Here is a 25,705-nt window from a genome sequence, read left to right as displayed (position 1 = left end):
TAATTAAATAATTATGCACGCCACACACAACTGAGAGTTTATATCAACGATCAATGATGTATATATCTTTGACGAGAAACATCTTTCAAGCATGGGACGACATGTCTCCATTATTTGTTTCCTTTATTCAGGGCCTTAGTATACGTAGTAGGAGAGATGTAAAATATAGAGCTAGAAAGCTAGGGGGAGGGATGAATTCTACACCTGTCCGACAAAAGTATTTTTCTAAAATCTCAGATTTGTTGTGCAATTATTACAAGTGATTGGTGATGCCAAGGAAGATGAAAGAAAGGCCGGGATGAACCGATGAACACAAAGAAACAGAAATTAACAAGTCTCCAATTTTATTTTTATAAAACAGATGTGACAAGAGACTGTAGATTTTCCAACCTCAGACCAAAAACCATTGATTTTTCAAACAGTTACATGAATCATGATAATGAAACATAATAACCATTTTACTCACCAAATAACAATTACAACCTCCACAGAATATCACTCCTTTAAGGCACAATCCTGTAAGTTTTCATCTTGTCAATCCAATTAACGAAAGAATTCTTAGAATTCCTGAAGCCCAAGAATCCGTGCTCCTTGCTCTTATTCATACTATCCAACAACAAAAACCCTCCATCTAACATCATATCTGCAAACCACCAGACAGCCACCTCACTCAACTTTGTGAGCTGCAGCTGATTCTCTTTCACGATCTGCTCCCACACACCTTCTTTACCTCTCATAATTTCCTCCAATCTCACTCTCTCGCCATCCTGTGGTAACCCATAATTCTCAATCTCAAACTGCTCAGCCAACACTTTCCACAAATGCTTCCACTTAAAAACATCCCCATTGCTGCAGTTAAAAGCTTCGTTTCTCGCATACGGATCCACCGCCGCCCAAATGTGTTGCTCCGCAATCAAATCCGCGTCCGAAGCAACCGAGTAGCCCTCCCAACAATCTTTACTCCCTGGAAACAGTAAAGGAACCCCTTCATGTTTACATATAGCCGCATACACACACAGAGTGCCTACAACATTCATCATACTGTACGGTGAAAACCCAAATATTATATGAGGCCGGTGTACGGACCAAGTCAATGACAACGGCCCCTTTCTTTTTTCGACTTCTTCAAACAAAATGTCTTCTTGAGTGTAATAAAAGTTTGTCACATTCAGTCTTGGCAGGTCTTCGGTGAAGGGCGTGTCGTGAGGCCGTATCTTGCCGAACGACTCGAACGGTCCCACGTAGTGTTTCCCTCCGGTTTGGAGGCAGACGTGGCGTAGATTTGGCGCGTTCGGGATAACGGAACGGAGCACGTTGCGTAGCATGGCGCCGTTGACCTCGCAGTTCTCGGCTTCCGTGGGACGGCTGGCCCACGTCACGTAGAAGATGTGGGTGACGTCGGTGAGTTTTGAGAGCTTGGCCTGCGTGTCGTCCTGGTCGGAAACGTCGCATTGGATGTACTCAATCGGATGATCGGCGTTCCAGTCGGGCCGGGGGCGTCGGGCCACTCCGTAGACCTTCCACGGGCCCCCGGGAGTATCATGTCGGGGCAAAATCTCAGCTAGGCTGTTTCCCACAATTCCCGTAACGCCTATCACGAGTCCCACGTGCTGGTAGTCTTGAGGTTGCGGTGGTCGCTCATCTTCTTCGAATTTCTTCTGTAATTTAAAATGAAAATCAAACTCAAGATTTTAAAAATATGAACTAATAAGAATAAAATTTTCAAGCACAGCAATTGAAAGAGATGATCTAATTATAAGTCTTACCTTGGCAGCGCCAATTGCCCCTGCCCACCACCAGCTCATTTTTGGTTGTTGGTACAAGCTTTGTAATCTGCAATTACTAGGTTTGATAACAAATCTGGTTTGTGGCTTTGTGCTTCAGTGCTTCTTAACTAATTACATTATTATTTATGGGAAATGAAAGAGAAAATCCGATGACGCGAGCAGTGACATATGTGGCTAAATCCAAGTCACCGAGACACCGACCCACGAGCAACGACACGACTCACGAGTCATTGAGATAAATTGTGCAATATAGATTAGGCTTTTGCTAACTTACATATAAGCTACGGCCTCTCACAAGGCTGGTGGGTTTAAGTGAGATCCACATCTGAGTTTGTGAGAGCCTGTACCTTACATGCAACGTAAGGTAGCAGCTCCCTATAAATTATGATTCTTTCTTATTATTTTTATTATTTGCTTTTTTCTCTCTCATAATTTTCTAAATTTAGTGAAAAAAACTAGTTAGGTAATTAATATTAAATTCAAAATTTAATATGGATAATTTATTTCATTAGAAAAAAATTAATAGAGAAAAAATAAGGAAAAAAAATCCTTGTCCATGCAATATTCCTTGTGTGCGCTAGGAACTAAATTATACTAAGGCCCCTTTGGGATTGCTTTTGGAAATTTTAAAAGAGGAGTTTAAAAGTGATTTTGAAAATCTAAAAACTAATTTCAGCATTTGGTAAAAAAAAATCAAAACCACTTTTGTCCAAATTAATCGCTCTTTAGCTGATTTTAATAATCAATTTTATCCTTTAACATAATTTTATAAATATCCTTATAATTATTACATAAACTAAAAAGTATTCTTATTCAAATTGGAAAGAAAATCAATAATTTAATAATTTTTTTACTAAAATTCACACTTTTTTTTACCCTACTTCTTCTTTTATTATTTGTTTTCTTTTTGAGTTTATGTAGCTCATTACATTTTTTTAATGTTTATTTGTTGGAGTACCTCATTATACTTTAATTGATGTTATTTTAATGAAAAATTTAGTTGATTTTTTAATTATCAATTGTTTTAAGTTAAAAAAATCAAAGAAATAAAACCAACATAGTATAAATTTTATTTTTAGTTAAAATTATTACAATATACAATTAAAAATATTATATATATACATGTTTTTATATGTATAAGTAAAATATATCCTGCATTATGTATATTTTAGTCATCTATTTTGTCATGATAGTTTACCACTAAGATTTTACTAAATACTCATAACTACTTTCAAAACGCATAAAAAATTTTTTTTTTAAAATTACTAAACACTTAATTAATTTTTTTATAGTTAATTATTTATACAGTTAACAATAATTATTTTAAAAATTACGGCATTTCCAGACCTATAAAGAGTCAAAATCAGCCTGAGCGCATGCACAAACGCGCCCCATCAGATGATGTGCCGTTTTTGTCATACTCCTTTTCTTGCTAATTCGTCATGGGGTTGAGGCAGATTTTCAATTCTGAAGACAAAAACGGCACGGAACATTCGAGACTACTCATGTCACTTTGTCAGCCTTCAGCCTGATTATCATTTTCTATACAATATTCACTTAGAAGTTAAGAAAATAGACCAATTTTCCATCAATTGAATGAACATGGCGTCTTTTTTATACAATATTCGCTTAGAAGTTAGAAACTAGACCAATTTTCTATCAATTGAATGAACATGGCGTCCACGTGCCTTTAGAAAATTAAGATAAGCCGTCGGGTTAATTACACTTGGATGATATATCTTGTCACAAATTTTAAAATAGAGATACATATTTAAAAAATACTCAATAATACAATTCATTAACTCTTACCGTTAATTCTAACGGACTAAAAAATTACAAAAAATATTTATTTTAGAATTAATTATCATCAATAACACTTATTTTGACATATTTGAAAAAGGTAACCCATGTTTTAAAAATATTTGATCAAATAACAATCCGTTAATTTTTACTGTTAACTAATGGAAGTAGTCAATTAATTAAAAAATAACATTTTTCCCCTACAACTAGTTACAAAAAATCATGTTTCTATCCCTACTCACTTATTTTTACTTTTTTTAATAATATATATTGAATCTAGTTCATTCTAATAACAAGGATTTTTTTAGTTAAATCAAACTAATTTTCCTTTAAAAAAATTTCTTGTTGAATCAATTTGCTACTTTGGCTCCAGGAAATCACGGCTGCTATCATGCTGTGGCCGTGGAGAAGATGACGGTTAGAGAAGACAAAGAAAGAAGGAGAGAAAGAGGGGAAAAAAAAAGAAAAAAAACTACGAACTGAAAAAGATAAAAAAAAAAAGGAGAAAAAAAAAGGAACTGAAGAAGATGAAGAAAGGAGAAAAAACTGGAGAAGAGGAAGGAAGAAGGGGAGAGAGGAAAATGAAAAAAAAAATTAAATTAATCTATTATTAAAAAAATTTTACTTGTGGTCCATTAGAATTATCGATAAAAGTTAATGAATTGTTACCTAATCAAGTATTTTTAAAACATGTGTAATTATTTTGAAATTTATCAAAATGTATGTCACCCATGTGTAATTAATCCTAAAATAAATATATTTACTCTTAGTACGTTAGAATTAACTATAAAAGCTAACTGATTGTCACTTGATAGAATATTTTTAAAACATATGTCACATTTTGAAATTTGTCACAATATATGTCACCCAATCTTAATTAATCCATTATAAAACACCTTTTGAGGGTTTTTTTTTTCTTCTGTTCATATGTCTTACTTACTACTGGTCCACCCTCTTTAATTTCTTTTTAATGATACTAGTGCACATTTTTCCCCTTTTTTCTTTTTGAAATTTACTAGTCCTCACTTCTAATCGTTAACCATTAAGCTCTCTTGAATCTACATATTACACCCCACTTTGGCCCCGTTACGTTTAAGTGCACCCATCAAGAAAACTATGGTGACGGTGCACCAACAGTGACAAGAAGATAGGTTGTTCAAAATTTCAATCATTATTTGACGGTAAAACAAAAACTCATATGATGATGATGACAGTATTGTTGCATAGTTAAGACGAACGACAATTTTAGGGGCACGAAACTGTGTAAATGATGTGTTGTATGAATTATAATTTTAATAATGAAATATATCTACATAAATATATTTGTAAGTATGTTTCATTTAATTAATGTTCAATTTACTAAATTGCCCCTCTCATAGTACAAGAATTTTACAAATATATGATGGAATGCTGTGGAGTTGGATAAATTATTGATTCAACCTCAACCGAAATATTGTAGTCTAAGAGTTAGCCTCTGGAATTTTGTCATACATATCTTATATATGTTCATGCAGATAACTCTAATTATTCTGTTTGATGACCTTGTAATCCACCCAGTCATTACATTTTAACCTTTTAATCCACCTATTCATTACATTTCTCAAGGATAAATGATAAATGACAAAATAAATTTGCTAACATCAAACAAGAAATGGTTGTTTGCCTGCTGAGAAGCCAAATAGATTTGGTCCATTAGGATAGCTGGGGATGACAATAAGGGATCACCAACTTTCTGAGACACAGCATTAGACTTCAAAACAAGATCAGCTTCTTCAAAATGGATTGTCATTGATGGTTTTGAATCGTTAATGCCAATTGACGTGACCCAAATCATTTGGAATTTTCTTTGAATTCTCTGCCTCTACAAGATGCTTGATCATCTCAGCTTTCAAACTTTATATGCAGCAGGAACCTGAATTATTGGTCCAACGCAGCCACCCCTTGTAGCTGTAAATCACAGGGTTTCATAGCCATTATCTCTTTGTTTTGTGAGTAGCAAGAACATTGTTGCATCATTTGTCATTTTGTATGGATATACAGAAGCACAAATGGCTTTTGAGGAATTGGTGCTGATTTTGCATTTAAATGCTCTTTACTCCTTTTGAAATTGCATTAACGTTTTACTATTTAAGATATTGTACAACTAATCATGTTATCAGTGTTTCAAGTTTCAATATTATTGCACAAATGAAAAATGTTTATACACCACCAATCATGTATCATTGTTTCTTACATCATAATTATCTTTTCTAAAGCAAGTTTAGATCAGCGTTTTTGGGTATTGAATGTTGAATTGGATGAATTGATACTGTTGCTGTGTGTGGGTGTACGTTACGTTAATCGTAACGTAGGAGCTCCTTATTATTATTATTAGGCTTAATAGTAATCTACTCCCTTTCCCACCCATGTGAGCGGCAATCAAATCTATATATTTTGGTTTAAATGGTTTTTAGTCTTTATAGAATTTCATTAATGCTTTACCATTAAAGGTATTGCACAACTAATCATGATGAGCTGCGACTGCCAGTTCTACAAATTTCTATATTTACATTAACGATAACTTTTTGTACACCTAATCATGTATCATTATTGCTTCTTACATCATGATTATCTAAATCAAGTTTACGTAGGGTTCAAATTTTGGAGAATTCATAATTAAATACTGCATCAGTCTTATTTTTAACACCTGCTATGTCTAAAATTGAGTACTGATCAGGCCTTTACAATTGCAGGACCTGAATCCAAAGAAGCTGACAATCTGGGATGAAAAAGAAAAAAAAAAGAATTTAAAAAGCCTGCAATTTTATTAGAGTCAAATAATCTTATTCTTGCTCATTACATGTCTTAGAAACAAATGACACAGTAGATTTTCCAACATCAAACAAAAACCTTTGATTTTCTTGCTGAAATGCCCCCAGAAGATTCGGTCCGGATGGATGCGTAGGCAAGAAAATCAAACAGAACAATTGAGGAGCAACGAGCAACGAACCCCATCACAGCAGTATCATCCAGAAAAAGGTCAGCCCCTTCGAAATGGATTACCATTGACGGGAAGAAAACACTAGCATCAGCATTAGCTGCATAATAGCATAGCAAAGATCATACGGCACATGCAATACTTTTACAGGATGAAAGCCTCGCGCCAAATAGAATTCGAGGATTTCTAGTTTCAAGACTTCATATGCCTCAGGAACAAGAAGAGTGGGTCCAACACCTGAATCAATAGCAAATCCACCAGAGCCTCCTTGTTTCAGCTGAAACAAAGCTGGGTCTATTTCTAGTCGTTTTCCTTCAACGCTAATACCTGTAACATTCACAAAATAAGTAGTGTTACTCCCGTCTGTTGTGGGGTACAAGCGAAGACAGTAAGAGAAACGTAGGTTGGTCTCAGGCTCCAATTGCCTCAGGATTGATCGTTGCCCTGCCCCTAAACCAAACACCCCTGTAATTATATTGTCACTTCCCATGTGTCCACCAAATGATACGTTCTGATTGTCATAGCCACAACCAAAGGTTACATTTGCAAATGTTAGGCTTGTATTTTTATCCCTAGGAAAAGTGAAACTTTCGGACGAAAGTACACCCTTAGTTCCACTGCCTTCCTTGTACTTCCAATCGTATGAGCAGAGACCTTTATTACACACAATTTGGGGACACAAAGCGGGTGATCACAAGCTAAGCCGCGATAAGTTTTTGATTCCTTGACAGGAAAGCTTCCTCCATTGATTGGAAAGCAACTTGTGCAACCCTTACATTGAAGCCATGTATCATCACTACCGGTATCCACTACCAAATAAGTTGAGAACTGAGTTGAGCCAATGGATATCTTTGTTATGTATATATTGGTGTTAGCAAAAGGAGAAGGATAAACAGGTGGTTTTAGTGTTTCGGGTTCTTGATTGGATCTATGATGAATAGCGCGAGCTCTGGAGAGTTGAGCAATTCTGTGATGTATTTCTTCTGGAGAAAGGTCTTTGGGAAACAGAGCCGAATCAATGCAGGTTCTTGGGGTGAGCTCAATTCTAAAGCCATTAATTTTGCTGGTCAAGGTGAGAACGTAAATGTAAATGCTACTGCAATTTGTATTCCTAAGAATTTCATGCTCATTTTTGAACTATCTTTGTGTCGAGTGCAGGGTGAATAATTTTTACACTAGTGTTTTATATAAAGAGAAACATCCTAAAGGATTTTCAGAATCCATGACATTAAATTTTGCATCAATCACTCCTGGATTTTGAAAAATGTTATAACCAAGTCTGGCAACAAATCAGCCAACGAAACCTTGTAAGGAAAGTGAATTATCTCATTTACAGCTGCACGATTGACTCCAACGGCTAGGAGACAAATTGAGCCTATAATTATGTGATTATAAATTGAGAATTAGAGTGATAAAAGAATTATCTCAAACTTACTTTCGTTTTAAGTACTACTCCATGAATAATTTAAAATTTAACTAAAACAGAAACCACATTGCATATGTGTTTCTCAAAATTGATCAGATAACTGAAAACGGAAATGAATTTCAAATGCTAGTGGAAATTAACATCAAACGACCTTATGTGCAGGTCAAAATTAAAAACAGTCCATCGATAACAAGTTGATGGGGTGAAGGCTTGAAATATAGTGGAAGAAGAAAGAGATTCAACTTTGGGAAATTCAAAACAATTAATCCCATTCATTTCTCAACTGATGAGCACTAGCATAGCAGCTAATGAATGCAAGGACCAAATGAACTGTTTCGAAGTCATGTGATTCTGTTAAGGAAGCTCATGTTGCAATCAAAAGAGCAGCTCAGTTAGCACGTGTGAACTAAAGCAAAAATCAGCAAAGTCTGTTAAGAAGCTTTGTCAGCTCAGCAAGTTTGTTGTAGCATGCTTTTCATTCTGTTTTGTAGTTAAGCTTATTTAATTAGTTGAGCTCTCTTATCTTAGCTTAGTATATAAACAAATGTAGATTTACTTTTCGTTGTTATTGAGAATTGAAATAAAATAAAAACTTCAAAATATTCTTTTCATTTTCTTAGTTCCCAAACACATTTTACAGTTGCAAATTTAGCTTTCAAACATGGTATCAAAGCCAAACAGAGCAAGCTCTAGTAATCAACAACTGAATTCCAAAAATATAACAGCAGCAAATATAAGTCAGATCAATTTCTCATTTAACACTCCGATCAAGTTAGATAGATCCAATTATTTACTTTGGCGATCACAAGTTCTAGTATCGATTAGAGGAAATCGATTGGAAGGCTTCATAGATGGAACCAAACCAGCACCAAAAGAAAAATTACTACTTGCTAGAGCTGATGGATCTGCTCAAGAAATTGATAATCCAGAATATCAAAATTGGAGATCACAGGATCAAACCTTATTTGGATGGCTGTTATCAGCAATTAATGAAGGTAATCTTAGTCTTGTTATTAATTGTGTAAGCTCGTTTGATGCATAGAGAACCTTAGAGAAGAAGTTTGGAGTTCAATCTGAAGCTAGAGTACTTCAGCTTAGATATGAGTTGAATACAATAAAGAAGGAGGCATTAAACATTGAAGGTTACTGTATTAAGATGAAATCTATAGCTTGATAAACTTGCTAGTGCTGGTAGTCCAATAACAGAGAAAGATCTGATGTTAATAATATTAAATGGATTAAGATCAGGCTATCGTGATATAGCAACTTTCATAACTTGTTCTAAAATGGAATTTGATGATGCTTGTGCATTGTTGTTAACACAGGAAACTAGACTTGAACAAGAACGAGATGATAAGAATATGTTTAATGCAAACTATGCTTATGCTAATACATGTTATCTTAGAGCTTTCTATGGTCAAGCTAGAGGTAATTTCAGAAGAGGTGGATATACTGGTGGTAGTTTTGGTAATATTGGTAGTAGAACTCATGGATTTGGAAGAGGAAATTTTGGTCCACAAAGAATGTTTAATGGAAGCTTCAGGGGTGGAAATGGCAGAGGATAGTGTCCTAGTCAAAATAATGCTCATAATTTTTCTTCTCAATCACCAAGAAATATGACTCCATTTACTAGAAATGGATTTGTTGGAATTAATGGATCAACAGGGTCTACTGGAACCATAGAAGAAACTCCTTGTCAGATCTGTTTCAAAATTTGTCATACAGCTGACATCTGCTGGCACAGATTTATAGAAGACTATACCCCTACTCCAAGAAATTTCAGTAAGGGAAAAGGACCAAGATCTGCATACTTTGCTAATTTTGATAGTTTCAACTCACATCTCAGCTGTGAAGAATATGATTGTTTCAACTATATGCCACCAAATTTTCATCATACTTCTGGAGCTTATCTTTATCCTGGAGTTGATGCTTACAATCCTGGAGCTGCATATATGGCAAAGTTTGAAGGAGTTGCTGATGATGGTTGGTATTTGAATAATGGAGTTACTCACCACTTAATAAATAATATGAAAAATTTGCAGCTCAGAGAGGAGTATAAAGGTAATGATCAGCTCATCATTGGTAATGGTAAAGGGTTATCTATCTTTAATGTTCGACATGTTTTTCTGTCATTCAGAGCTTCAAACAATCATTCTTCACATCCTGTTATAGCACTTAAAGACATGTTGTTTGTTCCTTCAATCACTAAAAATTTGTTAAGCATTTCTAAACTGACCTCTGATAATTCTCTCTCTGTTGAATTTTGTGGAAATATTTATTTTGTAAAGGACATGAAGAGACAAATTCTTCTACAGGGCCTTGCTAAGTGATGAGCATAATTTATATACATATTTTACCCTTAATTATATAATTGCTAGCTATTTTCATTAGTCATTTTTAGTTAATTAAATTATTTTATTGAATAGGGAATTAATTAGAGATTATGGATGAAAAGTGCATAAAGAATAACAACCGGACAACATTGAAGATCAAGTCAATTTGTGGAAACAGTTAAGCAAATATGTATGAAATTCAATCCGAAGAAGCCGAGGCCAATAAATTGAATTCTCCATGCTAGTGCAAACAAAGAAGAAATTTAAAACTAAAGTGGCCTGCACGTGAGAAGCAATTGCATGGCATTACAAAAAGAATGAAAATTCTAAGTGGGCTTCACATGCATGGGCTCAAAGTCGGTTGTGCTTGGCTTGTTTTAAAACCTTTTGATTTGAGGATTTTGGAGGGTGTTCCAATATAAAAGCCGAACTTTGGCTTTTGCAAGGGAGGTAGCCGCCAGCAGACGCAAGGCTGGAAAAGAGCAATCAGCAGCAACATTTCAATATTTCTCATGGCTGATTTTATCTCTTTTGTTGCTCTTAATTCAAGTATGTCTAGCTAATTTTCTTATACTGAGGTTAAGGATGAAACCATATTCAATGAAATAATTATCTTTTTATTTAATTAATTCCTTATATATGTTCTTTGATGATTATGGTTTTTATTTCACATGATTAATTGGATGTTAATAAAATCTTTTCATCGATTCTGTCATGCATTATTGATTGTTAGAATTAATATTTGATTAAATCTATGCTTGGATCTATAAAGTTTATACATGATTATCTTTGATTTTATGTCTTTCATTAAATTGTTTACATAAAGTGCTTAGGGAAACTTTGACTCTTTATTATTCAATATGTTTACATGAGGTTCTTAGATGTCATATTATTAAGTAGAAAAAGAACCTACACAAGATTAATTTTATCTGGGCTTAAATGTTATATCTATAAGATGACATAAATTGATTTCGAGTTGTCACTCTAAAATTGGGGATTAATTAATAATTAAATAATTAATAGTTGAATAGTGGTGGATTCTGAAACCTTGGTAATTCTTATCTTATTGAATTCTCCTTTATTTTAATTGCTTCCTTAGTTTAATTAGTTTAATTTTCTTAGAAACTCAATTTGGTCAACTAGGTTAGAATTGATATTAATTTTAGATTTAAATTAGACTTTTCAATTTATAACAATCCATGTGGGATCGACCTCGTTACCACTATTCTATTTCTAGATCCGTGCGCTTGCGAGTATATTAAAATTTTCACAACACTGAGAAAGGTCTCTACAAGCTGCTATTGAAACCTAAGCCTCTGTCTTTATCACCTGCATCTCATCTATCACAATCTCAGATAAATAAGCCAATCTCTATGCTGTCAATCTCAAATGTGTCTTATGTTCATCAAAATTGTAGTGCTTTTACTACAACTTGTAATAACTCATTTTCAAATGATTGTAATAAAAAACCTGATGATCTGACCTTATTGCATAGAAGGTTTGGTCATCCAAATTCAACAATATTGATGCATTTGCTCAAGTCTTGTAAGCAATTTAAAGTCTCTTCTAAAGCTCTTTCATCTTCTACTTATTCTCTCTATGATGCTTGTCAATTAGGAAAGACTCATAAACAACATTTTCCCACTACTGAAACTAAAAGTGCACAAGTGCTGGAACTAATATATACTGATATTTGGGGGCCTTCACCTACTATTTCTAGGAATGGATACAAATATTATATCAGTTTTGTGGATGACTACAATAGATACACTTGGGTTTATCCTCTCAAGCTTAAGTCAAATGATTTTGCAGTCTTTAAACTCTTTAAACTCCAAGTAGAATACTAGTTAAGTACTAAAGTCAAGATGTTGCAATCTGACTGGGGGAAGAATATAGAGTGTTCACTGATTTCTTGAATCAAAATGGGATCATATTTCAACATTCATGTCCATATACTCACCACCAAAATGGTTTGGTTAAGAGGAAGCATAGACATATAGTAGAATTGGGATTGACATTATTAGCTCAAGCTGATCTGCCCTTTAGATTTTGGTGGGATGCTATTCACACTGCAGTTTATCATATAAATAGATTGCCTACTCTTGTGCTAAAGTTTGTGTCTCCTTATGAAAAATTATTCAAACACAAACCAGATTACAGCTTCTTAAAATGTTTTGGTTGCCTTTGTTTTCCATATTTGAGGGACTTTAACAAGCATAAGTTTGATTTTCATACAAGAAAATGCATCTTAATTGGATACAGCCCATCTCATAAAGGTTACAAATGTTTGACAAGTTCAGGAATGGTTCATATACTTAGACATGTGATTTTTGATGAAACTATATTTCCTTACTTAACCAACAACACCTTTTCTCCTTCTGAAAACACATCCTCATCTGAGATTCCAGTGTCATCCTTTACTCAGCAACAAATTTTTCAGTTATTAACACTTTCTACCCCTGATAGCAGTCTTGAAGAGAATTTCTCAGCAGACTCAGCAAGAAATGAACAGGTATCTTCATCATCTTTACATACAGACATTTTACATCATGAGATACCTAATCATTCTTTGACATAATCTTCATCACCTCACATATCTTCTCAAAATTTAGAATCAATTCAGCCACAATTTGAACCACAAGTTACCATTCAACAATCACCATCTCAGCATATTCCTGATGCCTTAAACACAAGCCTAACTCAGAAACCTTCTCACAAAATGATTATCAGATCCAAATCTGGTATCTTCAAACCAAAATTATATACAGCAGCTTTAATCAATAAAGAACCTGATACAGTTCAAGAAGCTCCTAATGATAAGAACTGGCATCAAGCCATGAGAGACGAGTATGAGGCTTTAATTAGGAATAAGACTTGGTCATTAGTTCTGTCTTCAGCTGAACACAAAATTGTAGGCAATAAGTGGGTGTTTAGAGTCAAACAAAACAGTGATGGAAAAGGTTTTCAAAAGGTTGACTGAAGATGTTTATATGTGTTAACCTGAGGGGTTTGTTGGTCTGCAGAAGCCTAGCTATGTATGCAAATTAAAGAAGGCTTTATATGGCTTAAAACAAGCTCCAAGAGCTTGGTATGATAAGTTGAGAGATAGTCTGGTTACCAAGTGGGGATTCAGAAAATCAAGAGATGATACATCCTTGTTCTGTAAAGGAAAGCAGGGCTCAATAATTTTTGTTTTGATATATGTTGATGATATATTGATCACAGGTCCTAATAGTGTTGAATTGGAGCAATTTATCTTGGAATTCAGTAAAGTGTTTGCTCTGAAAGACTTGGAGAAACTGTCATATTTTCTTGGTATAGAAGTTTCTTATGTTGCAGATGATATTTATCTATCTCAGAGAAAATATATCAGAGATTTGTTGAGTAAAGCTGATATGTTAGAATGTAAAGGGTGTGACACTTCAATGGTGACATGAGTAAAGCTCCAGAAGGAAGTTAAGGGTCATTTGGGCCAGTATGTTAAATATCCTACTGGTTACAGAAGTCTTGTTGAGGGGTTGCAGTATTTAGTTCTAACAAGACCAGAAATAGCTTATGCAGTACACAAGTTAAGCCAGTATGTGTCAGCTCCTACACTTCAACATGTCATTGCCTGCAAAAGACTTCTTAGGTATCTAAAGGAGACTGAAGATTATGGTTTAAAGTTTTCAACAGAAGGAGAAATGAAGCTCTCAGGTTACACTGATGCAGATTGGGCTTGTGATATTGATGATAGGACATCAACATGTGCTTATTGCATTTATTTGGGAAGTAACTTGATATCTTGGTCATCCAAGAAACAGTCAGTGGTTGCTAGGTCCAGTACAGAGAGTGAGTACAGAGCCCTTGCAGCTGCAAGTGTAGAAATCTCATGGATTCAGTCATTATTTGTTTAACTTGGCATTGAATGCTTTTCTCTTCCCACAATTTGGTGTGATAATGTCAATGCAATAGAACTAGCTAAGAATCTTGTCTATCATTCAAGAACAAAACATATTGAATTAGACATGCACTTCATTAGAGATAAAGTCCTAGCTAAAGAACTGGAAATCAGATACATTCCCAATGAAGAGCAGATTGCAGACATCTTGACTAAGCCTCTCACTTTTATTCATTTCAATTATTTTCGAGCCAAACTCAATGTGCAAACATGCCCCTTGAGTTTGAGGGGGGATGTTAAGGAAGCTCATGTTGCAGTCAAATGAGCAGCTCAGTTAGCACGTGTGAACCAAAGCAGAAATCAACAGAGTCTGTTAAAAAGCTTTGCCAGCTCAACAAGTTTGTTGTAGCATGCTTTTCATTCTGTTTTGTAGTTAAGCTTACTTAATTAGTTGAGCTCTCTTATCTTAGCTTAGTATATAAACAAATGTAGATTTACTTTTCATTGTTATCGAGAATTGAAATAAAATAAAAACTTCAGAATATTCTTTTCATTTTCTTAGTTCCCAAACGACAGTTGCAAATTTAGCTTTCAAACAGATTCTTATTAAGTGAATAATAAATTTTTACAATTTTTGAAACATTTTATGAATTAAACTATCTCATCATTCATGGGTGAGTATCATATATATTATTTTAAAATGATAATATCACAAGTTATGAAATGTTTTCATCGACGGTCCAGTTTAAAAAAAAAGCAGTAAATGAATAACTAGAAACAAAGAACAAAAACGCACAAATGCGAAAAATTCATTTTGTCTTTTCCAGCAAGTGATTTTGCAGACTTTTTAGTCTGAGCCTATACACTAAATTGCATTTATTATTTTTTAAATGGCTAGGATTGGGTCTAGATTGATACAATTAGAAATAAGAACTCTTGATACATTTTGCTATTAAGCTTGATGAATCACAATCTTTCATTGCTTCATCTTCAGTATTCTAGTGTATTCTGTATAGCTCTTCTAGAGGGTGTTTGTTTAGCTGATTCGAGAGTACCTCGAGCAGCTAAATTCTAATTATCGTCTTCCCACCAAAATAATCTCACTGTGGCATTTCATAGTACACTTCATCACTTCCATCAAACACCTTCATTCTTAATTTTACACACTGAGTCTCAAGGTGGCAATCTGTACGGGTACTTCATCGTCGTAGTTGAAATGTTAAACTGAATTTATTCCATCAACGATGAATTATTCCCATGCAATACTTTGAATGGGTTGGAAGTCACATTCATTTTTCTTTCTTCCTCAAATGGATTTTCCAAGGGATTTGCCAATCATAATAAGCTAAAAATCTCTGATCAAACGAATATTTTTATTAGAATATTTTGCAGATATGTTTCTCAATCTTGGTCACAAAACCAAAAACAGAAATAAATCCCAAATGCTGACGGAAATTAACATCGAACAACCTCATGCAATTTATTTCATGGCTATCATCGTCAGCGCACTGGACCTTGTCTGCAGGTGAAAATTAAACACAACCAATCGATAACAAGCCCCGTCAATGAGCCTAAATTCATGAATAATATTCCGAACAGGCCGCTGATCATCTTTGTTAATCGTCTCAACGCTTCTTGCCTGACCCCACCTCAGTTGACTTACAGCCACAACACTCAACTTCCCACTGTTCAATTGTTCTCACCTCAGAAGCCTCACGAAAACATCTGTACACAAGAGTGCTATCTCTATCGTCACCTCAACAAGCAAGCTCATGTTCCAACGCTTCATGTTCTGCATTATATAAACGAAACCTGAAACCAAATCATGATCCAAAACATAGTTACTGGTTCCAGAAGGATTGCTTGCGTTCCAAGAAACATTGCTTCTCTTACGAAAGATAGAAACATAAACGGCGGAGTCTTCGGTTGTGCCCTAGGAAAAATAAAATTCTTCATGCTGATAGTGGTTTAAAAATTCAATAAATAAAATCCGCTGAAAGCAGCCTTGCGATTAGGTACATAAAGATCATGAATCCATGTTGAGATAGACACTGGCGGCGTAGGTCCAGGCACTGGGGTGATTATCATTAATGAAAAACTGTTTCATGAAACTCTTGAAATCATTCAAATGGCAAAGGAAGAGCGAGGAGTAGAGGTTAACAAGTTGATAACAAACTTGTCTATATATATATATATATAGACATTTCTAGTTAACAGATGAACTACTCTATGGAGCTGTAGTGAGAAACTTTGTCCTGCTGTAGCACTTTGAAAAAATGACTATATGATTCCTAAATCAGCAATCATGGGTATCTAAATACGGGAATATTTATTACTTAGAAATTTCAGTGATATTCTTTTTATTTGGTTTAGTTATAACTATTTTGTAAGAAGGCATAAAATTATTAGTCATGAGTAGGTAAAAAGAGACATAAAATTTATATGATTTTAGTTTTTGTAAAAATATAATAACCTTTTTAAAGTTTTTTTTTTTATTTATCATAATCTCTTTCTGTAACCTTTCTTTTTTTACTTGAGAAGCATAGTTTTTATACCATCTTAAAATCTATAGCCACAGTAAGCGTAGTAAACCTCACCTATATCTACAGATAAATACTAATAAAATGTTGGAGACAATTACATGTAAAAATAACTTATTTTTCTTTCAAATGTGTCTCCAATTAATGATCAAAGAAGCACGTGACGTGATTCGATACTGTCACTACCAAAAAGAATATTACAATCTCTAGATTCATATTTTGAGTCTCTACATACTCCGATGGTGATGGTGAAGGTGATAGGTAAAAGAACGGTATACAATTATATGTGATTTTATTGAATTTGGATTTAATAGGATTTGCATCAAATTTGGATTTTGGGTTTAATAAGGTTTTACATCAAATTTGATTCCAGGATTTATTGCATGCAGTGCAAGTCTCCAGCGACACTAAAATAATGATATTAGAAATACCTTTGCATTACTAAGATGAAGGTCTCATACAAAAATTGAATACAATAATTAACTTAGTATATTTCTTGGATTCCTTAACTCTGCGCACGCTATCTCTAAACAATGCTAATTTAATTAATTAATTTATTATTACTTGGTCATATTCAACATTGTTAACAAATATTTCAACCATTTTATTAAAAAATTTCTAATGCAATCCTTAAAAACTAAAAAGATAAATATTTCTAAAACGCAATTAATTGACAACTGATTAATGAAAAACGAAGAAATCACATAATAAAAATTAAATCTCATAAAAAGAGAGCTCAGAAGAATCTCATTCCTATATTAGGAGTAAGCCCGAGAAACCAATGGCCACTTTAATAATGTTGTATCTTTTAAAATAATTATTGTTAATTGCATTGTCAAAATAATCAGTTGTGAACAGAATTAGTAAAATGTTTAGTCAGATTTATTTTTGTTGATACTGAAATCTGCTTGCCCTGTGACCGACCAGATTGTTCCACCAACGCTTGTACCACCAACGCTTGTATGTTCAATGGAGAGGACGTTGCTCTTTTGCCTCCTTCCGCAATTGTCAAAGCTCCAGGGATTGGAATCACCCCTTTTTCCTCTTTCTAATCCTGCACTCACAGAGATAGATCAGAGACGCCGGTGGTTTTACCGGCGTAAACCCTCCGATGCCTAAGTTAGCACAAGGTGTTTACGAGAAAACTATGTATTTTAAGTTGTATGATTTCTTGTAATGCTCTCAAAAATTCACATGGAATGTAACCTGGTTTCAATTTGGCATAGTTTCCCCTTTGTCTCTCAATTTTTCTTTCCCTTTTCCATCGGTTTCCTGGCTTTTTATAGCCGTTGTCCCACGTTTCCGTGTATTCTTTATGCCCGCCATTTTCGAGTGATGCCAGACCCTCATGGGTCTCCAACTACCGGATTGTGGGTAAATGTGGGATCCCATGTTTTTCCTAACAGTCCGGGTCATAGCGAAATTGCCGTGATTTCGTGAGATCCTGTGTCCTTTCTTTGGGTGATGAACATCTGGCCAGTATATGTTTCTGGTCGGTATACATTTCTAGTCAGTTCGTGCCCATGCTCGATGTATCACCAGGATTCAGCTTGTGCCACTCACTTGAGGAAACTCACTTCAGGTTGAGAGATGAGGACATGGCCGAACTGGTACTTTTCCTTACTCAACAATTTTTAAAGTATTATAGATTTTAAAAGCAGTTATATATATTTGATAAATCTTTCGGTTCACTTTTTATAAGAATATAAACAATTGAAATAGACATAATGTTTAATAAAATTTATTAACAGATTTATGAACATGCTTGTAAAATATTTGTTTAATGTGTATATATAATATTTGATGGCTAAAACAAATATTTAATATTATTATTATTATTTTATTTTATTTTATTTTGTTATCTCAATATAATTGGCAATAATAATAATCTCTTTAAATTTCATAATTTTATTTCACAATTAACAAGAATAATTTTAAATTTTTATAATATATGTAAAGATATACATCAAATTATATTAAATATAAAAATAATTGTGAAAATTATATTTTAAAAAGTTAATCATTTCTAATTTTTAAAATCTATATGGGATAATTTTCTCAAAAGTAATTAAAAAAAAATCAAACACCTAAGTTAACTACGGCCCATATTGAAGTATAACAATAATCGGACGGCAAAATTACGCAGTAGCTAGTGAATTGCATCAGTCGTGGTGCCACTAGCAGCTAACTTCCCCATCACTTATATTTAGGGCCGGGATCCGCCCAAGATAATATTTTTGAATCTTAATTTGTACTTCTCAAATACATGTGCGCTTATTTATTAGAGATAAATTTTATAACTGATAAAATTATTATTATATAATTTTTTTAAATAAACTATTATTATAAACTCTTTCCTTCTTTTAAGCCTTTTGTTAATATTATCTTAAAATAAAAATAACTTTACGTCTTTTTTTATGTAAATCTGATTTAATTTTTTATCTTTTAATTTATCTTATTATCTCTCATTTTTTCCTCTCCTAACTTATTAACCCATATTCATTTTCTTAAATTTATTTTTTTCTTCTTTACTTTTTAAATAGTGATCTGTAGATTTTTATTTTTCATTTTTTTGAAAAATGTTGATATATAGGTTACATATGTACCGCCTGTGTGAATTATTATACTTTACATATTTATGCAATATCAAACTATTATACTTTATCAATAGGTAAATTATTGATATTACACAAAGTATAACAATTTGTTTTCTGTAATGTAAAATTTTAATAATCGTGGTTTTATCTTTTAAAATTAAGATAAAAATTTTACTTATATTATTGATGGCCTTTAGCCACTATGAGTTCATAATACTTAGTGTGAGATATCAAGAAATACGTTATAATATATACCTATTAGTTCTAAAGACACACTAAAAAAAAAAAATTATGTATGTTATACAATTATTTGTCTAAAATAGTAATATAAACCTATACACGCAATAAATTATATTATACGTCGATCATAGTTCGTTTAATTTATATCTAAAAAGTTATATATGATTCTTTCATGATCTTAACTTCTTCTAAATAGAAGTTAGTCTAATTTATACTTAAAAGCTTATATATGATTCTTTCACGATCTTAACTTGTCCTAAGCAGAAGTGCATCCTAACCCACTCCCTCTAAAGGAAAGTACCAATCAAACTGTCATCCACCATCAAATTCATCAGTGAAATATATGTAACACAACTTTTCAAAGTAATCATCTTAGTCTTTAGATAAGTACATAGTAGGCTTTGATAATTTGATAATTAATAATTAATTTTAATACTGAAAAATGTATTGTATAATTATTACTAAAGGGAATTTCATTTGATTGAATGTCTTTGTCTTGTCTTGAATCTGTTCATTTGATTAAGTTTCGCCGGTGAATAATTTAAAATCCTGAGCACTAGAATGGTCAATGGTTATTTTCTGTCATTATACCTGGTGTCCAGTGATAAACTTCTTCTATTTTATCTTAGACCTGAACATTAGAATGGCACTATCACATAACTATATAATTAAGTAGGGACTCGACAGACATGCAGCTCCACAGATGTGACATCAACGTTATTATTTAGCACTGCTGCAAGTCTTTAATGCTCTCCCCACCTATGTGACGGGGATTTGAACTCGATTTTTTTTTTAACACAAAAGAATTTTACAATCTTAACTAGATGGTAGTCACCCATCACTATAACTAACCATTTTGATGAAATTATTTATTTATATTAGAATGCTATATTCGAATTTTTTTTTTTCCAGAAATTCGTGTTTAATTAATCTAACGTATGTTAAAGTTGCATGGTATTTCATAACGATGACTAATCTTCAATGTGAAGAATGAAGATGCCTAGAAGCTGCCAGTTATGACTGGAGGAATAATCTTAGAAACTGCCAATTATGAATAATTAATCATGGAAGGTCCCATTAGAAAGTGCAAGGAGCACTGCAGACGACTTCCTTAGTCTAGTTCCGTGCTGTTTGGGGCTGGTTCGCGTCTTCGGAAAGCCTGATTGGTACGCGTCGAGCAGCCTTCATGTGGCACTCCTTTCATTTTCATTGATATTTCTGATCAAATAGTTCAGTAAGTAGGGCCTCCACAGACATGCATGCAGTGATAAGAATATGTGTTAACAGCATTAGTTTAGTTAATTCAGTTATGGTGACGTGGCAGTCCAGTCAGCAAAGTAGTCGTTAGTCTGTTTAGTTTGTTATTTAGCTTCTCTAAAAAGGTGAAATACACGTGAAAGTGATGAGTGTGTAAAAGAGATTCCAGCAAGCAACATATATAAGCTGGTGATCCCATTCTGTTAATAATAACAAGAATAAATTTTCTTTCTCTCTTGCTCAGATTTTCTCTGTAAACAAACATTCCAAATCAATAGATCTAATTCTAATTTGCAGCACGAGACTCTATTATGGTTGTTTCATTATTTATCTGCATAACTTTTTATGAATATGTTTCATATAAAACATTAGAAACTACTATAAAATTTATTAACATATGTTAATCTAGAATATTAAAAAGTTGTATTTAATTGAATATGATTTAAATTAGAATAATATATTATCTTATATATGTTTTTTAATATGCTCATTATTTGTTTAATATTTACAATTTATAAGGACATGAATATAAAATATTAGTTTTTAAAATTTCTAAATTAGAAAACAAACAACTTAATATTTATTTTGAAGGTTTTTAAAAAAAAAAGAAAAAAAACAAACATCACCGTTATTAGTCTCCGATGTGAACATGCCTGGAAACTGTCGATGGTCCGCGTTGTACAGACTTCATAGGGGTTTTCTAGACTTCATTAATGATCCTTTGTTTGACTTTCAATTTCATTGATTTTTGTATTATCCTTTTTAATTATGTAGCTTAATGAAAATCCAATCCCAATACGAGTTATGTGAATGGGGTTGGAACCCACGATTTTTCTATTATCTCAACTCGTCTTGTATTCACCCTTAATACTGTTTACTTCTAGTTGGATACTTGTGTGTTAGTTCAGTCCCTTCACATTGGAACTCAAAATTTTCAGAGTTGAAGAGCAAGGGGGCCGATGCCGATTCTGCTCATATTATTTGGCCCTAGAACTAGAAACATAGTTAGCTTGCTTCACTATTTTTCATTTCTATCTTTAGTTTTGTTACAAAATTCGTCAGAGGCGGCTAAAAGTGACTCCAATTATGTCTACCATTTCTGTCCACCAGAAAACAATACCGCTGCCGGCGGCTTATTCATGTATAAAGTTGGCGCTCTCTTCAGAGGAAAGCTCTACAATGAAGCTGGCCGCTACTTATACTACAACGCAACTGAAGGGGTTGACCCGAACAAAGTTTATGGTCTTTATCATTGTTATTTCCGCGTTTCTAATGAGGTCTGCCAAAATTGCATAACAGTTGCAATCAAATACCATTGTGACAAATTGTACTGGCGCCAAGGAGGCTATTGTATGGTATGATCAATGTATGGTGCGCTTCTCTAACAGTTCTTTTGCCCTTTCGCTCGAGACAGCGCCAACTGTATACGCATGGAACATAATGAACGTTACTGACCGTTATAAGTTCTCTAATATTGTGGGTCAGTCCTTCAGTGATCTAATTCAAAATGTAACCTCAAGGGATTCTAACTCTAAGTATCCAGCTGCAGCCCAAACGGTTAACGCCTCTAGCTTTGTTAAACTTTATACTCTGGTGCAGTGCATACCATACCTGTCTAAACCAGACTGCAATGTTTGCCTGCGCGGGGCTCTTGCTCAAATTCCAGCTTGTTGCTCCGGAAAGCAAGGTGGTAGAGTTCTTACGCCAAGTTGTAACATAAGATACGAGCGGTACCCTTTCTTTGCTCCCATCTCTCCACCTAATAAGAAGAATGGTAGCTCCGCTACAGCTCCCATCTCTCCACCTAATAAGAAGAATGGTAGCTCCGATGGTGAGTTTGTAAATCTCAGGTTCCTTAATTCTATATAAACATAGCATAAGATATAGAAAGAATTTTCCTCAGAGATTCTTTAACTTGGCTATATTTTAGGTTCGGGAAAGAAGAAAACGAAGGAAAGCAGAACATGGATTGCAATCGGCGCCACGGCATCATCAATTATAGTACTTGTGCTATCTAGTTTTTTACTTTGGCGTATAAAGAGAAGAAAGGAAAGAGTCAAAGGTAATGTTTGGCATTATAAAGCTATATATACTCGACCACTTCCTTGTTCTTATTCATAGTTTACGAAGTTAGTTAATCCGTTGTTTTGCAGAGGAGAAAGCAAATAGTCAAGAGACACAATTGCTACATCTAGCAGATGGTAGAATTGCCAACGACTATTCGTATGACGTTTTACGAGGACAGAAGCAGCAGGAAGAATCTCAAGAGTTCCCTTTGTTTCCGTTACATCTCGCAGTTCAGGCTACGCAGCATTTCTCTGATGAAAATAAGCTTGGAGAAGGCGGATTTGGCCCTGTTTACATGGTAATTATAAAGGGATGCTTAAGTTCTTATTTCGTATTAAGGTGTTATATTATTTAAGTTATAACTACTGTAAAAAGAAATAAAAAAGTTATAACTATAAAAATAAAAGTTTTGAAAAGTATATATGACTTTTAAATAATAATTTTGACAAAAATTGTAAAAGAAATTATAATTTTTTTTAATACAAGTGTGAGATCAAATTAACTTAATTTCCCAACCATAGAAAGCAGAGTTTACTAAACACTTGCTTTTTAAGCAACTATTAATCATACCAATCCATTTTTACTGTACGCTTGTTTAAATATATCTAAGTATTCACTGAATGGAGTATTTGGAAATGAGTTCATGTCAGCGGAAGCTCGCGTTTTCCGTACGCATACAAAACTTTCATGGTAACAAGAAATGGAAAGTTGCTTGCAGGGTAAATTAGCAGATGGCAAGGAAATAGAAGTGAAGAGGCTCTCAAGAACATCTGGGCAAGGCCTACAAGAGTTCAAGAATGAAGTTACTCTAATCGCCAAATTGCAACATAAAAATCTTGTGAGGCTGTTGGGCTGCTGCTTAGAGGAAAATGAATCACTGCTTATATATGAGTATATGCCCAATAAAAGCCTTGATGTCTTCCTCTTTGGTTTGTTTCTCAGACTTTCTATTTCCTTAATTGCTGGGTGTTAAGCTGTGCAAATAAAAACAGAACCAGTGGTTGTTTTGGTTTAATTCCAGCTTGTATAGTTGAAGTGGCCCTGTTGTATGGTTTGCACATTATGTGCCCACTACTGGGCACTATGGCAATTGTATCCAAGTCTTTCCATTTCCCATTATTTTCCCCGCTTCCTTGCCATAGAAGAGTGGATGACAAAGTAGCTAATCAAGTTAAATGCTGTGTCCAATTCATTATCAGATTCAATGAGGAGTGTACAATTGGACTGGAAACGACGCATAAGTATCATTAATGGAATTGCTCGGGGTCTTTTGTATTTACATGAGGATTCTCGACTCAGAATTATTCATCGTGATCTCAAAGCTAGTAATGTTTTACTTGATCATGAGATGAACCCGAAGATATCAGACTTTGAGATGGCTAGGATATTTGGTGGAAATCAAAGTGAAGCTAGCACCAACCGAATTGTTGGAACATAGTAAGTGCATCCATTCCCCTCTCTCTCTGTTTTCTCTGTTTCCAATAATTAAATTTGCTAACAGTATTCTATTGCATTTGGTTTGAATATGTGACCTCATGATCATGTCACCAGATTCAAAATACGGAGGACACATAGGTCATTAGCTTTTCTTTGGCATTTGATCTTATATTGTTCTGTTTTCAAACAGTGGATACATGGCCCCAGAGTATGCTATGGAAGGATTATTTTCCGTAAAATCGGATGTTTTCAGTTTTGGCGTTCTACTGCTAGAAATCATCAGTGGGAAAAAGAACAGTGGGTTTTATCTATCTGAACTTGGTCAAAGCCTCCTTTCTTACGTAAGTGACTTTCTATATTTCTTTCTGAAGAATAATATCCAATGATTTTGAGTCTTATCTTTGTTTATGACCTCTATAACTATATTATAGACATGGAAACTATGGTGTGAAGGAGAAGCACTGGAGCTGATGGAACCAGTACTCAAGCAGTCATGCGTTGCTGCTGAACTTCTGAAATTTATCCATATTGGATTATTGTGTGTTCAAGCTGACTCAGCAGACAGACCTACCATGTCTTCTGTGGTTGTCATGTTAGCAAGCGATAATGTAACACTTCCTCAACCAACCGAACCTGCATTTTCTGTAGGCCGAAATGTTGCAAGGCCAAGTCAATTCTCATCGGGTGCCGAAGTTTGCTCTGTTAATGAGGTTACTCTTTCAAATGTGTCACCTCGTTGACTTGACCATCAATTCCTGATCATTCACTTCGTTGAAGATAAAAAGCAAAGTGTGTGTTAGATTTTGAAGTCCTGGCAATGATAAAACTACAAGAAATTATTAGTTACGGCAGGTCCAGCAGTAGCTCTTGATTATCCAATACAAACATTTGTTCTGCTTCTGCCCTGCATGAACTATTGTCTATTGAAAGATTGTACCTGGTTAATTAGTCTGAATACACACTTATTTTACCTTCTGTTTTATTATATTTCACCGGTAAAATAAAAGAAACTGAACTGGATTTATGCAGCAAAGAATTCAAAAAAATTATCTATGAAAAAGGGAAAAAAAATACCCCAATAATATCCAAACTTTCAGGTTTTGACAGTGGTGAAACCATGTTAAGGCCTACAGGATTTCCCTCAAACATCTCTGGTATGCTAAGAATTGCATCATGTGTTCAGTGTCATGCTTACTTTGTTACAGTTATAAGGGCATAAAGCTGTTGCAGTGAAAAGGGATGCAACTTTGGGCGATATGCACGGGGAGCAGAAAATGATGATGTACCCGTGTAGGTGATATGGCCATGTGCAAATTCAAGCTTTAATTTATACCTTTGAACGGATCAAGCCTCTCATTTCCAAA

At 34.0% G+C, this 25,705-nt stretch overlaps 3 protein-coding genes across 6 annotated transcripts in view; 2 read left to right on the top strand and 1 right to left on the bottom strand.

Moving 5' to 3' along the window:
- The window catches only part of LOC102623528 (cysteine-rich receptor-like protein kinase 44), a 111,491-nt gene extending 86,346 nt beyond the window's left edge, over window positions 1-25,145 (top strand). The window contains exons 5-7 of one of the 3 annotated variants that reach the window (XM_052441981.1): window positions 24,104-24,341; window positions 24,532-24,682; window positions 24,773-25,145. In XM_052441981.1, coding sequence (XP_052297941.1) covers window positions 24,104-24,341; window positions 24,532-24,682; window positions 24,773-25,081 — 698 coding nt within the window. In that variant the 3' untranslated portion in view covers window positions 25,082-25,145. The remainder of the gene's footprint in view (window positions 1-24,103; window positions 24,342-24,531; window positions 24,683-24,772) is intronic. The other 2 variants (XM_052441980.1, XM_052441982.1) reach the window with 2 other exon arrangements.
- Window positions 324-1,934, bottom strand: LOC102623230 (3-oxo-Delta(4,5)-steroid 5-beta-reductase-like). 2 transcript variants are annotated; one of them, XM_006471724.4, is made up of 2 exons: window positions 1,767-1,934; window positions 324-1,658 (listed from the first exon to the last, which is right to left on the bottom strand). In XM_006471724.4, the coding sequence occupies exons 1-2, from the start codon at window positions 1,803-1,805 to the stop codon at window positions 504-506; spliced, it is 1,194 nt and encodes a 397-aa protein (XP_006471787.2). In that variant the 5' UTR covers window positions 1,806-1,934; the 3' UTR covers window positions 324-503. The 2 variants fall into 2 exon arrangements, with proteins under 2 accessions (XP_006471787.2, XP_015383889.2); XM_015528403.3 differs by having other exon boundaries at window positions 324-1,655; window positions 1,767-1,928.
- LOC127902554 (cysteine-rich receptor-like protein kinase 25) lies at window positions 22,210-24,097 on the top strand. The gene is made up of 4 exons (XM_052441997.1): window positions 22,210-22,668; window positions 22,768-22,899; window positions 22,991-23,202; window positions 23,623-24,097. Exons 1-4 carry the CDS (start codon window positions 22,278-22,280, stop codon window positions 23,875-23,877), a joined length of 990 nt encoding a protein of 329 aa, XP_052297957.1. The 5' UTR covers window positions 22,210-22,277; the 3' UTR covers window positions 23,878-24,097.
- Window positions 25,146-25,705: the final 560 nt, after the last annotated feature.

This window comes from Citrus sinensis, chromosome 5, assembly GCF_022201045.2.
Source record: "Citrus sinensis cultivar Valencia sweet orange chromosome 5, DVS_A1.0, whole genome shotgun sequence".
NCBI classification, from domain to species: Eukaryota; Viridiplantae; Streptophyta; class Magnoliopsida; order Sapindales; family Rutaceae; genus Citrus; species Citrus sinensis.
Note: the sequence above shows the minus strand (reverse complement) of the source record. Positions and strands in the feature narration are given on the sequence as shown.